The sequence below is a fragment of the Monodelphis domestica genome, chromosome X (genome assembly GCF_027887165.1).
Source record: "Monodelphis domestica isolate mMonDom1 chromosome X, mMonDom1.pri, whole genome shotgun sequence".
Classification (NCBI taxonomy): domain Eukaryota; kingdom Metazoa; phylum Chordata; class Mammalia; order Didelphimorphia; family Didelphidae; genus Monodelphis; species Monodelphis domestica.
In genome coordinates, this window is record NC_077235.1 from 6,980,046 (window position 1) to 6,995,650 (window position 15,605).

General features: G+C 42.9%; 1 protein-coding gene across 1 annotated transcript in view; it reads left to right on the forward strand.

The window, feature by feature from the left end:
* Positions 1-15,605, forward strand: part of LOC103104288 (uncharacterized) — a 67,971-nt gene that overhangs the window by 117 nt on the left and 52,249 nt on the right. Inside the window, exons 2-5 of the mRNA XM_056809330.1 lie at positions 436-745; positions 851-1,004; positions 3,532-3,638; positions 5,663-5,757. Coding sequence (XP_056665308.1) covers positions 436-745; positions 851-1,004; positions 3,532-3,638; positions 5,663-5,757 — 666 coding nt within the window. The remainder of the gene's footprint in view (positions 1-435; positions 746-850; positions 1,005-3,531; positions 3,639-5,662; positions 5,758-15,605) is intronic.

Genomic DNA, 15,605 nt, shown 5'->3' on the forward strand with positions numbered 1-15,605 from the left:
GAAGAGAAAGGGGCGGGGGGGGGGTCCTAGAGGGGCCGGCCTGTGTGCTGGCAGATCGGTACTCCTGCGAGGAGGGACGTCTGGCAGAGGAGGCGACGGGCGGGCGGGGGGGGGGGGAGGGGCTCCTGGCGCCCCCCCCCCCGCCTCCGCTCTGGAGGGAGGAAGCTGGGGGCCACCTAGGGGGGAGGAGGGCAGGCAGCCGGCGAAAGACAAGGGGGAGCCCGGGGCAGGAAAGGCAAATGACAGCTGCTAGAGGGAGGGGGGTCCCTGGGAGTTCAGTGCGCGAAGGGTAGCCAACGGAGGCAGAAAGGAAAGGAGCGCGGCCAGGGCAGAAGAGCCCTGATCGCCGCCGCCAGCTGTTCTGGGCTCCCGCTCCAATCCCTTCCTTCCTCTCCTCTCACCAACTCCGAGCGCGACTCGTCCTGTGGATGAAAGGAAGAGATCGCGGCCAAGTGTGGGACTACCCCCCAGCACCTGCTGCCCCTGGCACTGGCTGCGCAAGGGCTCGGGGAGAAGAAAGCGTCTGTCCTCCCCGGACAGCCCTCGGAGCTTATTTCAGTCCCAAAGATGAAGTCCTGGGCAGGTCCTCCCACCCCATCCCAATTGCTGCCAACTCGGTCCGAGGTTGGTGGTACACAGACCGACCTGGATGGGAGCAGGGCCTTTCGGAATGGGGGGACACAGATGCCTTCTATTTGCAGGAGCCATAGCGAAGAGAGTCCACGTTTGCAACTCGTTGAGCACAGTGCGTGGCACACAGTAGGCGCTTAATACAGTTATTCATTTCCTTTTTGTAACTGCCCCCCCCCCCGCCCCTTGCTGAGGTTATTAGTCCCCATTTTCTTCCCAGAGCCCATTAATCAAGGCTCACCGGACATGTTTAAAGGGAAAGTGTCAGAGGAAGCATTGAGGTACTCGGGAGAGAGGCGGATTTCCGAATTAGAGGGCCTGGTGTGGGCTCTAGGCAAGTCTCTTAAGTACGCCGCGCTTCAGTTTCCTCCTCAGTAAAATGGGCGAGGGGAAGCAGAAGACGCTCTTAAAGTCCCTTCTAGCTCGGAATCTACGGTCCTGCCTTAAAATGTATTTGAGGAAAAGAGGGGGCGGGGAGATGGTATTAGAGAGGGAAAGCGTTAGCTCATCAAATGTAGGGGAAGGATTTAAGAAACTGGGGCCCAAAGCCCTCGGAATTCCTATGCAAATCCATGGGGCTGGCTTCAACTGTGCTGCGCGGGTCGCTCTTCTAGGAGCAGACCGCTGAAATCCTTAGGGCAAAAGCAGAATTCTTGAAAAAATGATGTGAAATGAAGTGGGGCAAGACAGATTTGGCGAATTGCTTTTTATAGCCCTCAGGCGGGCAATGAGGATGTCTGCCAGCTGTCTGCATGCTTCCCTAAAGAATCTGTGGGGCATTTCCTGTAGGGAGGAAGCCGAATGATCTTGGTCCATGCAAGTGGGATTTGCAACCAGTGACCTAAATCCAATCTCTATATTATAATTTATCGCTGAGGTGGCGAGAGTAAGTGCAATGGGAAACTGCATTTTGCTAGATTACATGTATTTAATGGAATGCTACCTACGGAGAGATGGAACAATGCACGCAGAGGGCTTTTCATTATGTTGCTCTGGAAGGTTTTAATGGCACTGAAAATACTTCCAAGCTTTGTCCAAAGTTCAGATGAATTCAAGCAAACAAAATGAACGTTGGAAGGCAGTTCCTGCCGATCCCTTGGTCCAGGCAATGTGTTTAACAAATGCATCATCCTGAATGTACCAGGACTAATGTAGAAATACATGGAAAACGGGATTTCCCCAGACAGATGTTGGAGGTGAGCGTCTATAGCCTCGACCCAGGCATGCTCAAGACAATAAAGAACCCCAGGGCCCCATTGAGTGCCCAGGGAATCAACAAACCAGGAAAAAATGCTATAACAAGTTTGTTCTGATAAAAGCCTCATTTCTCAGGCTTCTAGAGAAGGGAGTCAAATGTACAAGAATACAAGACATTCCCCAATTGATGAATGGTTCAAGGATATGAACAAGCAGCTTCAGATGAAGAAATCAAAGCCATTGATAATCATATAAAAATGTTCTCAGTCCCTCTTGATTAGAGAAACGCAAATTAAAACGATGCTGAGGTACCACCTCACACCTATCAGAATGGCCACTATAGCAGTAAAGGAAAGTGGTAAGTGTTGCAGGGGATGTGGCAAAATTGGGACACTGATGCATTGTTGGTGGAGCTGTGAACTGATCCAACTATTCTGGAGGGCAATTTGGAAATATGCCCAAAGGGCTATACAACTGTGCATCCCCTTTGATCTGGTATGCCACTACTGGATCTGTTTCCCAAAATGATAATAAAAGAGGGGAAAGGACCTACTTGTACAAAAATATTTCAAGCAGCTCTTTTTATGGTGGCAAAGAACTGGAAATCCATTGGGGAGTGGCTGAACAAATTGTGGGACATATTGGTGATGGAATACTATTGTGCTATAAGAAATGATGAGCAGGATTATTTCAGAAAAAGCTGGAAAGATTTGCAGGAACTGATGCAGAGTAAAATAAACAGAACTGGGAGAACATTGTTCACAATGACAGCAATCTCAGACAATGATCATCTGTGAAAAGGTGGCTACTCTCAGCAATGCAGGGATCTGGGACAATCCTGACATTTGATGGGGAATGCTATGAACCTCTAGAGAAAGAGCCCTTGGAGTCGTCTTTCACATCAGTGTATTTAGGGTTTTATTTTGGGGTTTGGGTTATGTATGACTTACTCTTACAGCAATGACTAATATGGAATTGTGTTTTGCATGATAATCAAAATAAAAAATGTTTAAAGTGGCAAATACCTATTTGTTAGTTTTTTATATGCAAACTGTCTCTCATCTAAATCTAAGGGGAGTGAGGTGAGGGCATCCATTCTAGGCAAGAGGATATTCAATAAAAAGGCATAGAGTCAGGGAATGGAACATCTTGTATGAGGAAAGGCAAAGAGGCCAGCAAGAGTATATTGGGGGGGGGGGCAAAAGGAGTAAAAAGGTTGTACATGTAGGAAGGGGACAGGCTTGAAAAGCCAGGGGACTTTATATTTAGGGTAGCTAGGTGGCACACTGGATAGAACCCTGGACCTAGAATCAGGAAGATCTAAATTCCATTTCAGCCTCAGACACTTAATAGCTGTGCAGCACTGGGCAAGTCACTTCACCTCCGTTTGCCTCAGTTTCCTCATCTGTAAAATAGAGATAATAATATCACCCTCCTCCTACTTCCCCTTGTTAGGATACAATGAAATTATCTTTCTAAAGTGCTTAGCACAGTGCCTGGAATGTAGTAGGTACTCTATAAACATGAGCTATTATTACTTGACCCTAGAGGTAATAGGGAGCCCCTGGAGTTTATTGAGTAGGGAAGGGTGACATGGTAGGTTCTGTGCTTTAGGAAACTCACTTTAGCATCAAAGTGGAGGATGGTTTGGAGTGGGGAGACACTTGAGTCAGCACCCACCAGCAGGCTCTTGCAATCCTCCAGGTGTGAGGCGAAGAGGGCTTACACTGGGATGCTGGCAGTGTTGGAGGAGAGAAGGGTGGAAGATCTGAAAGATGCCACAAAGGTGAAATTGGCAGGCTTTGGCACAGGTTGGATGGGGGGGGGAGTGAAGCAGTGAGGAATCCAAGATAACACCTACCTAAATTGTGAGTCTGAGGGATTGGGAGGGTGGTGATTCCACCAACAGTAAGAGGGAAGTTTGGAAGTGAGGAGGATTGGTGGGGAGGGATACTGAGTTAAAGATGTCTACAGGACATCCAGGTAGAAATAACCATTCAGCCACTGGTGATGGGGGACTGGAGACTGGGAGAAAGACCAAGGCTGAATATATGGTGTAGAGATGATAATTAAACCCATGTGGGTACTGATGAATTCTCCTAGTGAGAGTGTAGAAAGAGAAGACAAAAGGCCCAGGAGAGTCCTGGGGGCCACCCACAGGTAAGTGGCATGACCTAGTTAAGGATCAAGCTAAGGAGCCTGAGGAGTTAGATAGCTTAGATCACACAGACAGTGCAGGTGAATTCTGCTTTAAGACAACCTCTTATGATGCAGGGAGATCAGAACTCGAAAAAAAAAACAATAAATAAGGAAATACTTTCATTGCACAAAAATTCTTGCTTGACAAATGTATTTCATAGAGAATCCCTTTAAATAATGAGTTTTTCCAGTGTACTATTATGATTCATTTTGCCCCCAAAATGCCAGGTCTGTTTTTCTCAGAATCAATATTGTATACTGGTTCCAAGACAGAAGAGTAGTAAGGGCTACGTAATGGGGGTGAAGTGTCTGAAGTCAGATTGGAACCCAGGACCTCCTGTCTCTAGGCCTGGCTCTCAATCCACTGAGCTACCCAGCTGCCCCCCAGAGTCACCTTTTTAAATGCATAGAACATATAAGATTCTAAAGGAAATCAATGCCATTGAAATCGTTATTAAAATAGTTATTGAAATATTAAAACCACACATTTCTAGACCCCAAGATAAGAACTCCTGCTCTCTACACTCCTTTGACACCACAAAGGATCTAGTCCAAGTGTTAGATGATTCTTCCCATTCATGAATACTCTTTGTGAAACTCTAGTGGATTATCCAGAGAGAAACATGGACAAAACCACCATAAGGTAAGGAAGACTAGATGAGCCATAGCTGGCAGTGATGGAGAGAATACCCCCATCAATGGAATCTCCAAATCCCAGAAGTTCTGAACTACAGTACTGATATAACACTTGGGCCATCTAGCTATTATCCCTTATGTTTGCAACAGGACTAGCACACAGTGCTTTGATGGATCATGACTCATTGGCATGGGTACGTAGTCCTGATGCTAGTACAGTCCTAATCCACTAATGCCTTTTCCTCCTTTGCCACTCTGGTCCGTGTCCTTCCATAAATACTCTATAGAAATACTGCACTTTGATTATCCATCTGTCGTGCCTTACATGCTATTCATGAATGAATGAATGAATGAATGAATGAATGAATGCAAAAACACTTAGGTGCTTATTCTATGCCAAGCTCTGTGCTAAGTACTGGGAATACAAATAGGAAAAAATGGGACATTATTCTGAGCTCACATTATAATTGAAGAGAGTTCTGATGCAGGGTGAATGGCAAAACTTGGAAGTGCTAAGAGTTCAGCAACAGAGGCAGATGGCAAGGCCCAAGGGGTCTTTATGTGATGTCATTGGGTCAGATGATCATGGCAGGGGACTGATGGGAATAGAGTCAGGGCAGTAGGTAATGCCTGGAGGACTTTAGGAGACAGCAGCAGGGCAGATGGTGGTCTGGTGGTCCCCCATCTCACTGGAAGGACAAGTGTTGGTGTTATCCAACTGTTATCCAAGCTATGCCAACAGTCAAGAAGCTTAAATGGGTTCTAGGCAGCCCCAGCAGCGGGTGGAGTTAAGGGAGGGCAACAAGGGGAGAAGGGTACTGCCAGTGATGGAGACTTGTCCAGCCAGCTGGGCTGTGTCTGGCTTATCTCCTCTTGCAGTCATACATGTCCCTGATGATGTCTTTCACACTACTTCTTACACATATAATCACTGATAACTGCAATCACCTATTGAAGCTCATTCTGCCCCTTTGGGTTATTCTCGATTTTGATTCTTCAGAGATCCTGGCTTTCTATGATTATCAGCCACATAACACCACCGAGAGAAAACTGGTGTATAAAAAGAAGGAAAAAGACAAGTTCTGGTATTCGGGAGTAACTTGGCATCACAGTTTCCCAAATGCAGCATAGCCTACTTTCCATTCAATTAACTTTCTCTCAATAAACATTTGGTAGGCATGTACTATGTGCAAGGTCCTGTAGTAAACACTGGGCATACAAAGACACAAACAAAGCAATCTCCAGTCCAAAATAACATTTATTTGCTCCTTTCTGCTTGTCAAAGATGGACAGACTAGCTAAATGGACCATCTACTGAACTTCACGCCCTAATCTGGGAAATGAGCATTCGTATTGACTTGATGTTTCCTGTATAGAAAGTTGGGTCAATTTCTAGATTCTAAATGACTATACAAATGACAGAGGAGACCCTCTAGGATTTGGGTGGGGAAGAGTCAATGTAATCAGCACAATATCTGCAGTGTATATGCAGAAAGAGAAACATCTGGAGGTCCTAACTATCCATAGGGAATCCCATCTCCATGAAGAAGACCAACCCACAAACAATAATACATTTTGAGAAATTAGTGGGTGTTTTAGGAACCTACAACCTCTGTGGATACATCGTGTTAATCTGGCCCGATGGCTTAGTCACTCCAATTCCCAGAATCTGCCAGGCTCAGTAATGGGATGGAATGAAACTCATCACGGGGGAGTGCTGCCTGAGACCATTCTTCCCTATCTATGTTTACCAAGAAGAAATGTTTTCTTTCCACGACACTGGAATTGATTTTGATTTTTTTATTTTTCTCGCATGAACACCATATTTGAGATGATAGTTAACAATCATACCAAAGTTTCCATTATTAGCAAATAGCAGCTTGTTGCTTAAAGGCATCGGCCATGTGTACCACTTAACACAGGGATGCTACAATATGGCTTGTTCATATATTTGCCTCTGGTCAAACTCCAAAGTAATGACTGATTTCTAGAAACATATTTTAATAAAACATACCAACCAACAACAGAAATATTGAATATAACTCTGAAGCAGTGACAGTCAAATCAAATTCTTGTATCAGCTATCTTTGAACTGTAATACCAGTAGATACAGGTTAACAGCAGAGGCTGGATAATCAGTTGTTAGGGATGTTGTAAAGCAGATTTCTTTGCGGTAATCTCCTTAACTGGACTCTTTTGTAAAGATGGCTTTGGAAAAGTTGCATAAGCATGGTGTGGGGTTTTCCTTAATGGACTTCCCTGACCAGCAGGGTCCCACAAGGGAAGGGGCTCACCTTTGTGATGGGACCCGAGGAGAGGTAGGAACCGAGAACCAGGGTGGAAATGAAAGACACGGACAAGTCAGTGGTTGGATAGGGCAGGCAATCCCTATGATACTCCCTTTGATAGGAAAGTATGAGTACAAAGGAACATGAGATGGATGAGGAGATTAAGATAGGAAATGCAGGCCGGGATGGTTACAGCCTCGGGGAAGGAGAAGGTCAAGAGGAGAGAGACATAGTTATTGAGGAGCCCAGTGGAGCTCCATGGAAGGGGAGAAAGGCCAAGAGGCAAGAGGAAGTTCATGGGATTGCCTCTGAATTTATTCCTGTCCTGCTTGGGCGGTACTTCCAAGCACGTAGTAACCACAGCACAAAGTGTAGACAATTAAGATTGGGTGGCAAGGTAGAGGGAACACCTTTGGGCGTGTAGATTGCAAACTGCGCTTTCCCGGGGAATTGAGTCCGAGCATGTTAATGAGTTTGTCTTAGCCAAGGGCTGCACGGCCAGTTCAAGGTTACATTCACAAGCCTAATTGGTATAACCTTATGCTTGGAGACACAGTAGCCATACAGTCATTTATATTTCATAGATGTGAATATGCTTGGGATGCTACACATGGTGCAGTAGGGAGAGCACTGGATCTGGAGGAAAAAAACCTGGATTCAAATTTCAACTCTGCTACTTCCTGCCTGTGTGACCTTAGACAAATCAACCAGTCTCTGGGTCTCAATTTGCTCATCTGCAAAATGAGGAGGTTGGATGAGATCAGGGGTTCTTATCTTGGAGGCAGATTGGAGGAGGTAGTAGTCAGAAGAAATGCTTGGAAACCCTCCATTTCATTAAAGATCCATTTTTTCATCTGTAGCATTATATTCTCAGTTTTGCTGGATAAGTTATTCTTAGCTGTAAACCTATATATCCTTTGACTTCTAGAATATCCTATTCCAAGCTCTTTGCTCCTTTATGGTAATGATTGCTAAATTATGTGGGATCCTGACTGTGGCTCCTTGATACTTTACTTCTTTCTTTCTAACTGCTTGTAATGTTTTATTACCATGACCTGGAAGCTCTGGATTTTGATTATGATATTACTGAGAGTTTTCACTTGCATTTCATTTTTCAGGAGATGACCACTGAATTCTTTCTATTTCCACTTTGCCCTCTGGCTCTAAGAGATCTAATGTAGTTTTTTTCATGATTTCTTAAAATATAATCTCTAATCACCTTTTAGGTCAGAAATTTCAGGTACTTCACGATTCCTTAAATTTTCCTTTTCCATCTGTTCTCTAGGTCAGTTTGAGGTTTTGTCACTTTGTTTTTGTTTTGCTATGAGATAGCTTAGCTTTCCTTCCATTTTTCCCCCAGTCTTTTGCCTGTATTTTAATATTCCTTGTCACTTCATCAAGTTATTGGTTTCTATTTGGTCCATTCTAATATTCACAAAGTTTATTGCCTGAATAAGATTTTGTATGTTTTGTACCAAGCTGTTCATACTTTTTCCAATTCTTTCTTCCATAGCTCTTATTTCTTTCCCCCCCCTTTCCCCTCTAGTATTCTCATTTCACTTGTAAAAAACTCTTCTACCAAAGTTGTATTTTCCTTTGGGGCTTTCCTTACAGATATCTGAAGTCATTCTCTTCTTCAGGGTTTTTGTCTTGACTATCCCTGATACCACAATAGCATTTTAGCATGGAATTCTTTTTCACATTACTCATTTTTCCTGCCAACTTTCTGATGCTGGACTTTATCGTAGGACCCAGTTCTGTCCACTTCAGTAGGGAAAGCCTGGTCTTTCCTGTTGCTGTTTTCTTGGAGTATTGAGCGTTGTGTTATTCTAGGCTCTCAGGAACTGCTCAAGCTGAGGACTTGAAAGATTTCAATATTCCCCAAGAGGTCTGATCCAGGGCAAATTCTGATTGCTTCCTGCCCTGATCAGAGCTCTGCAAGTTCCTGAGCTGGGTTTAGGTCTCAGCAAAAGTAGATGCTGCTGGACTTGGCCACATCAACCTTGGGGAGAGTTCTTCTAGTTCAGAGTGGCAGAACTATACGCTTCTCTTTGATGTGCAATTCTTATTTCAGGTATTCCTTTGCAAGCTTTAGACTGGGCTAGAAGTTGGAAATCAGATCCCACTCTACTCCTGAGGTCTGAGCCACACTTCTGCTGCTTGCTTCTGAACTTCTTCCTCTCTTAGTTCAGAGCCTAGAGCCTACAACCACTCCTCATCCATGAATGCCACTTCTAGCTGCAGACTCACTTCTTAGCATGCATGGGATCTGTGACTCAGAAGTGGGTAGTGGGCAGTCAAAATGCCTGTTAGCACCTCTCCCTACACCCTACATATGGTCACAGTGCTATGGTACACCTCTAGGACTTTCTTGTAGAAATGAACCGTCTCGGGCCTCTTTCAGTTCCTGAGCAGTGGAATGCTGTGTGTGGCATGCTCTGGTCAGACACCATTGTCAGTGTGTGGACACTTCTCTGTCTGTGCCCCTATGTCAACTTGAACTGGATAAATGTGTCAACTGTGATTTTGGGGGGGTTTTCTCTCTATGATTTGGTGTGTTGCATTTTCTTGATATTTGGAGGAGCTTTTGTGGGGAGAGCTCATCATACTTCTTCCTGCTATCCCACTATATTGATTCTGCCTTTTCTCCACTCTACCACACTATTGTCAGAACTATAAATTCATCTGGTCATTCTAGAAAGCAATTGGGAATTATTCAGGAAAAAAATGGCTAAAATGTTAATATTTTTAACCCAAAGATCTCACTTCTAGTTTTATATATATGCAAAATTGACATACATAGAATATCATTTATTATCACATATGGCACAGATGATTGTATACACATATATGTATACATATCAACAGGGTCAAAGGAAAAAATGGCCCATATACATTACAAGAATATAGTAACAAAGAACTAGAAACCATGTAGATTACCAATCGACTGGTAAATTGCAAACCAAGGTATGGCCCATGGTCTATACCACTATACCCCTGATGGCAAACCTTTCAGAGACCAAGTGCCCAAACTGCAACTCTCACACTGTATGTGAGACCCCCACCTTACCCCAGACATGGGAGGGATCCTGAGCAGAGGAGAATGTGATGGGAGAAATGTCCCCAACTGCACATGGAGAGGGAAATGGAGCAGGTCCCTCTGGCATGCTCTAGCACATGTGCCATAGGTTTACCAACATGGGTCTACACATTCAAAGGGACTATGATTGGAAGCATAGGGCAGTAGGTTGACATGCCCTTTCCAGCAATAGTGTTTGCACTGATTTTCTTAATTATTTTTCTGAGAGTGAAGGCAAGAGATGGAATGTTGGGATGGTGATCAGGGCATGAGGGCAGAGGGCAAGATGATACATACTCCATGTAAAGTCCGCTCTAGTAGTATTCTAGGATATTTTCACAGTGAGTGAAGATCTGTCTATTTAGGAAAGAGATCACATTTTGTTTTGACAGTGTCAACATGAAATCTAGACACTCCAAGTTTACCCCTGCCCTTTGAGAAACCTCAATACCAAGCACACACCCCTGTTTTGGGTTGAACTATAGACCTTAAACTGTTTGGGGACCCTAGTGTGGGTGGGATCTGTGGGCATAATCCAAATGTTGAGTGCCTTTATTTGTTTTAGAAGCTTCTCTGATTGTATTAAAGTTATCTCTCAGGAAGCCCAGTTCTTAGTTTGACCCTTTCCTTTGTAATTGCTCTAGTTGGCTGCTCCCTGATTCCCCTGAGACTGGCTGCAATCTCTTTGCAGCCTGTTTGCAGTTTGTCTATGCAGGCTTGCAGTACCAAGTTCTCCAGAGAGTATAAAAGAGCCCCAAGTTCTGGCCCTCTTCAGAATTGGCATCTAGCGTGGTGACTTCTCCCAGGGATACGTCCCCAGAGTCCCCAGGGCGTAGGCTCTGTGTAGATCTTGGCGCTGGGCTCGGTGTGGCAGCTGAATATTGGACCTATCCCTATCCTGATTAAAGACTTGGATTTTTCTGACTATATAATAGTTTTGTGTTTTTTCCAAGTTAACAACAGTATCTCAGACTCTGTCCCCTAATGGTGAGAACTGTACACAAATGAAATGTCCCGTAAGATGCTGTGTAATCTCCTCTCATTGGAGTTTTTTAAGTGGCAGTTAGATGCCACCTGTCAGAAACCTTATAGCAAAGACTTCTACATTAGGCAAGGGATTGGACCAGATGTTTTCCAGTTACCAGAATTAATAACTTCTAAGAATTTCTTCAAATGAAACCAATTAGATGGAGTTTTGAAGTGAAAATGAAGCGATTGAATGAAAATTAAGAATAACAAATAAGTACAAATAGCTTGAAAGGGGTTGGTGATTGTGTACTATTAGGAGGAGACAAGACTATCATTATCTCTTGGAAATCCCACCCTATTTGTGGGTCCTTAAGGGGATAAACTAGAAATCAGTTATGATCATGGGTAAAATATCCCAGAGAAGGAAAAAGAAAGGAGGGAAAGGAAAGGACTTTCATTTCTTAAAATGAAATGTGAGAGGCAAAAATCGTTTAAACAGGGGGCCAGGGGAGAGAAAGATTGCATGAACCATACTCTGATCCGGACTAAAGAAAATATCAAAAAGATGACAGTGGGAAAAGCAAGCTAAGCATTGGGATAGGAGAAAGATATGTGTATCTGGATCAGAAAGGGAACTAAGGGAGGAAACTGCTTCAAGAAAAACAAGCCACAGGTATTTAGGTATGACTGTGTGTGTGTGTGTGTGTGTGTGTGTGTGTGTGTGTCCCCTCTAGTGCCCACCAAAAAAAGCATAGAAGGAATAGGGAATATGGAGTAGATGTGAGAGAGGGGGAGAAAGTGTGTGTGGGGAGGGTGATGATGGCAGACAGGATCAGAATGTTTCAAGTAAAATAAGCTATGGGCATTTTCTGCTCATTTAAAAAATTAACAACAGACTTTGATGGAGAGAAAAACAAACTTAATGGTTATAAATTTGGGATGTTGATGAAACAAATTCCAGCATAAAATGGAAGGGGGCTGCAGAATTAATTAGAAAACAAAACCTTGTATTTTCAGGATACAAGAAACACAGAAAACTCAAAAGAGTAATACAGAATTAGAATTAAGGGCTGGCATAAAATATATCAGACTTCATCTAAATCTCCTTTAATCAGAGAAATGCAAATCAAAACAGCTCTGAAGTACCACCTCATACCTAGCAGATTGACCAATATGACAGTAAAGGAAAACAATAAATGTTGGAGGGGTTGTGGTAAAATTGGGAAACTAATGCATTGCTGCTGGACTGGTGAACTGATCCAGGCAGTCTGGAAATCAGTATGGAATTATGCACAAAGGCCTTTTAAAGACTGTCTGCCCTTTGATCCTGCCATAGCACTGCTGGGTTTGCACACCAAAGAGATAATAAGGAAAAAGACATGTACAAGAATATTCACAGCTGTGCTCTTTGTGGTGGCCAAAAATGGAAAATGAAGGGTTGTCCCTTGATTGGGGAATGGCTGAACACATTGTGGCATATGTTGGTGATGGAATTCTATTGTGCTCAAAGGAATCTGGAAGCTTTCCATATGAACTGGGAGAACCTCAATGAACTGATGCAGAGTGAGAGGAGTAGAGCCAGAAGAACATTGTACACAGAAAGTAAAACATTGTGGAATGATCCAATGTGATAAACTTTGCTACTAGTAGCAATGCAACAAGCCAGGACATTCCTGAAGGTCTTATGTAAAAGAACGTTATCCACATTGAGAGAAAGAACAGTGGGAGCAGAAACACAAAAGCAAAATGTATGACATCACTTATCACATGTATATATGGGGATGTGATTTGGGGTTTGGACTTTAAAAAATCACTTTATAGCAAAGATGAATAACATGGAAAGAGGTATCAAGAGACAACATTTGTACAACCCAGTGGAATTGCTTGTCGGCTCTGGGAGGAGGGAGGGAAAGAAAATGAATCATGTAAACCTGGAAAAATACTTTAAAATTTAAAAAGAGAATGAACAAATAAAACTGAAATATCTGAAAAAATATCTATCACATTTCAGTTGAACTCAGAAATTCAAGAGTGACAACTATGATTACAGATAAGACAACAATAAAAATAGATCCTAGTAAAAGAAATGATTAGGAAGGTCAGCCAGGTGCTTAGTGGATAGAGATCCAGGCTTGGAGTCAGGAGAAGCTGGATTCAAATATGACCTCAGATACTTCCTAACTCTGTGACCCTGGGCAATTCACTTAACCCCAACGGCCTAGCTTTTACTGCACTTCTGCCTTGGAACCTATGCTTAGTATCAATTCTAAGACAGAAGATAAGCAGTTTTTAAAAGAAGATTAGGAAACCACATTATGCTTCCAGGCATCACAGATAATGAACAATATTAATAGTAAATATACATGTATCAAGTGGCATAACATGTAAAGGGTTAAAGGAAAAGCTAACTGGATTGCAAGAAGACCTATGAAAGAAAGAAAGAAAGAAAGAAAGAAAGAAAGAAAGAAAGAAAGAAAGGAAGGAAGGAAGGAAGGAAGGAAGGAAGGAAGGAAGGAAGGAAGGAAGGAAGGAAGGAAGGAAGGAAGGAAGGAAGGAAGGAAGGAAGGAAGGAAGGAAGGAAGGAAGGAAGGAAGGAAGGAAGGAAGGAAGGAAGGAAGAAAGGAAGAAAGGAAAGAAAGAAAGAAAGAAAGAAAGAAAGAAAGAAAGAAAGAAAGAAAGAAAGAAAGAAAGAAAGAAAGAAAGAAAGAAAGAAAGAAAGAAGAAAGAAAGAAAGAAAGAAAGAAAGAAAGAAAGAAAGAAAGAAAGAAAGGAAGGAAGGAAGGAAGGAAGAAAGGAAGAAAGGAAGAAAGGAAGAAAGGAAGAAAGAAAGAAAGAAAGAAAGAAAGGGAGGAAGAGAGGAAGGGAGGAAGGGAGGAAGGGAGGAAGGAAGGAAGGAAGGAAAGAAGGAAGGAAGGAAGGAAGGAAGGAAGGAAGGAAGGAAGGAAGGAAGGAAGGAAGGAAGGAAGGAAGGAAGGAAGGAAGGAAGGAAGGAAGAAAGGAAGAAAGGAAGAAAGGAAGAAAGGAAGAAAGAAAGGAAGGAAGGAAGGAGAAAGAAACAAAGAAGTATGGATAGATAAATAAGCAGATAGATTAGCAATAGATAGACAGACAGATATACACATGAGATATAAGAAAAATTATAGATGACTGTCATGTGCATCTTTTGGGCTCAGATAGACTTAATAGAAAGTCAAACAAGAAAGGAAATATAGATCTAAACACAATGTTGGAAAAACTACTTATGATGCATCTTTGGCAATTACCAAATGAGAACTTGAAGGGGTACATGTATATTTCAGGAAGAAATGGCCGTGTGCCAGAGCATTTAGTGAGCATCTCATCTGTGCCAGGCGCTGTGTTAAGTGCTGTACAAATAGGATCTCAGGTATCATGCTACTTTTCTCTCCAATTTCATTGTTAAACTTGAAAAATGCCTCTATTGCTTCGCTCCCTGATTTAATCTGGCTCCCACCACCCTCACCTACTCTTATGAAATTTTTTATTCAAAGGCAGAATATGAAATTCATTCTTTTTAGACTATAATGAGAAAATGGCCATTCATAGGATCAGATAACTAAATTAAAGCTGGAAGAACTTGGAGGTGATTGTATTCAATCCTGGATTTTGCAAACAAGGAAACTGAGCCCCAGGGAGGGTAAGTGACTTGCCCAAGGAAACTGAGCCCCAGGGAGGGTAAGTGACTTGCCCAAGGTCACCCAGGCAGTAAGTGGCAGAACTAGGGTTTGAAGTCAGTCATGTCCAAATTCAGATTTCTTTCCACTGAACCACACTATGATGAAAGGAAACAGAGACAAAAGAATTAAACAAGCATGGGAATGAAATAATGTAATTCTAAATTGTAAATGGGTCACTCCTCCACCCACACCAAGCTATTCTTCACACACGATACTTCATGACCCTTCTCTGGGCCTTTGCACTGGCTGTGACCCATGATTGAAACATTTTCCTTCCTCACCTCTCTCTACCCATGTAGAATCCCAGTTTCTTCCAAAACTCAGTTTGAGTTATTTGCTACAAAAAGGTTTTGTTGATTCCCCTACATGCTCGCACTGACCATAAAAAATTACTTTGTATTTGTTTTGTATGTATTGTTATACTTGGCCATATTGTTTCCCCATTAGAAGAGAAACTTCTTCTAAGCTGTGACAAGGAAATCACTTAAAGACTGATATAAATTAATTTAAGGTCGCCAAGGAATTCAGCTACGTAATTCCTTAATGAAAACTCAAGTCAGCAGTCAACCTTTTATGGAGTTTAATTACAAACAGGAGGAAGAAAGGTATTAGAGAGAGAGAGAGAGAGAGAGAGAGAGAGAGAGAGAGAGAGAGAGAGAGAGAGAGAGAGAGAGAGAGAAAGGGGAGAGAAGGGAATAGGGCTTAAATACCCCTTCTGATTAGACTGGGCCAAAAGGCCCAAGCCCTTAGATAGCTGAGGCAAAGAAAAGAGATCAGTCCCTATCACTCATGTGACCAAAATGGAGAAACAGTCTCAGGAGCCTTCACCTCCAGCTTTCTTCAGAGCAAGCTTCTCAGAGCACAACCTCTCAGAGCAAAACCTCTCCAACCAACCACCTCTAGTCCTCAGAC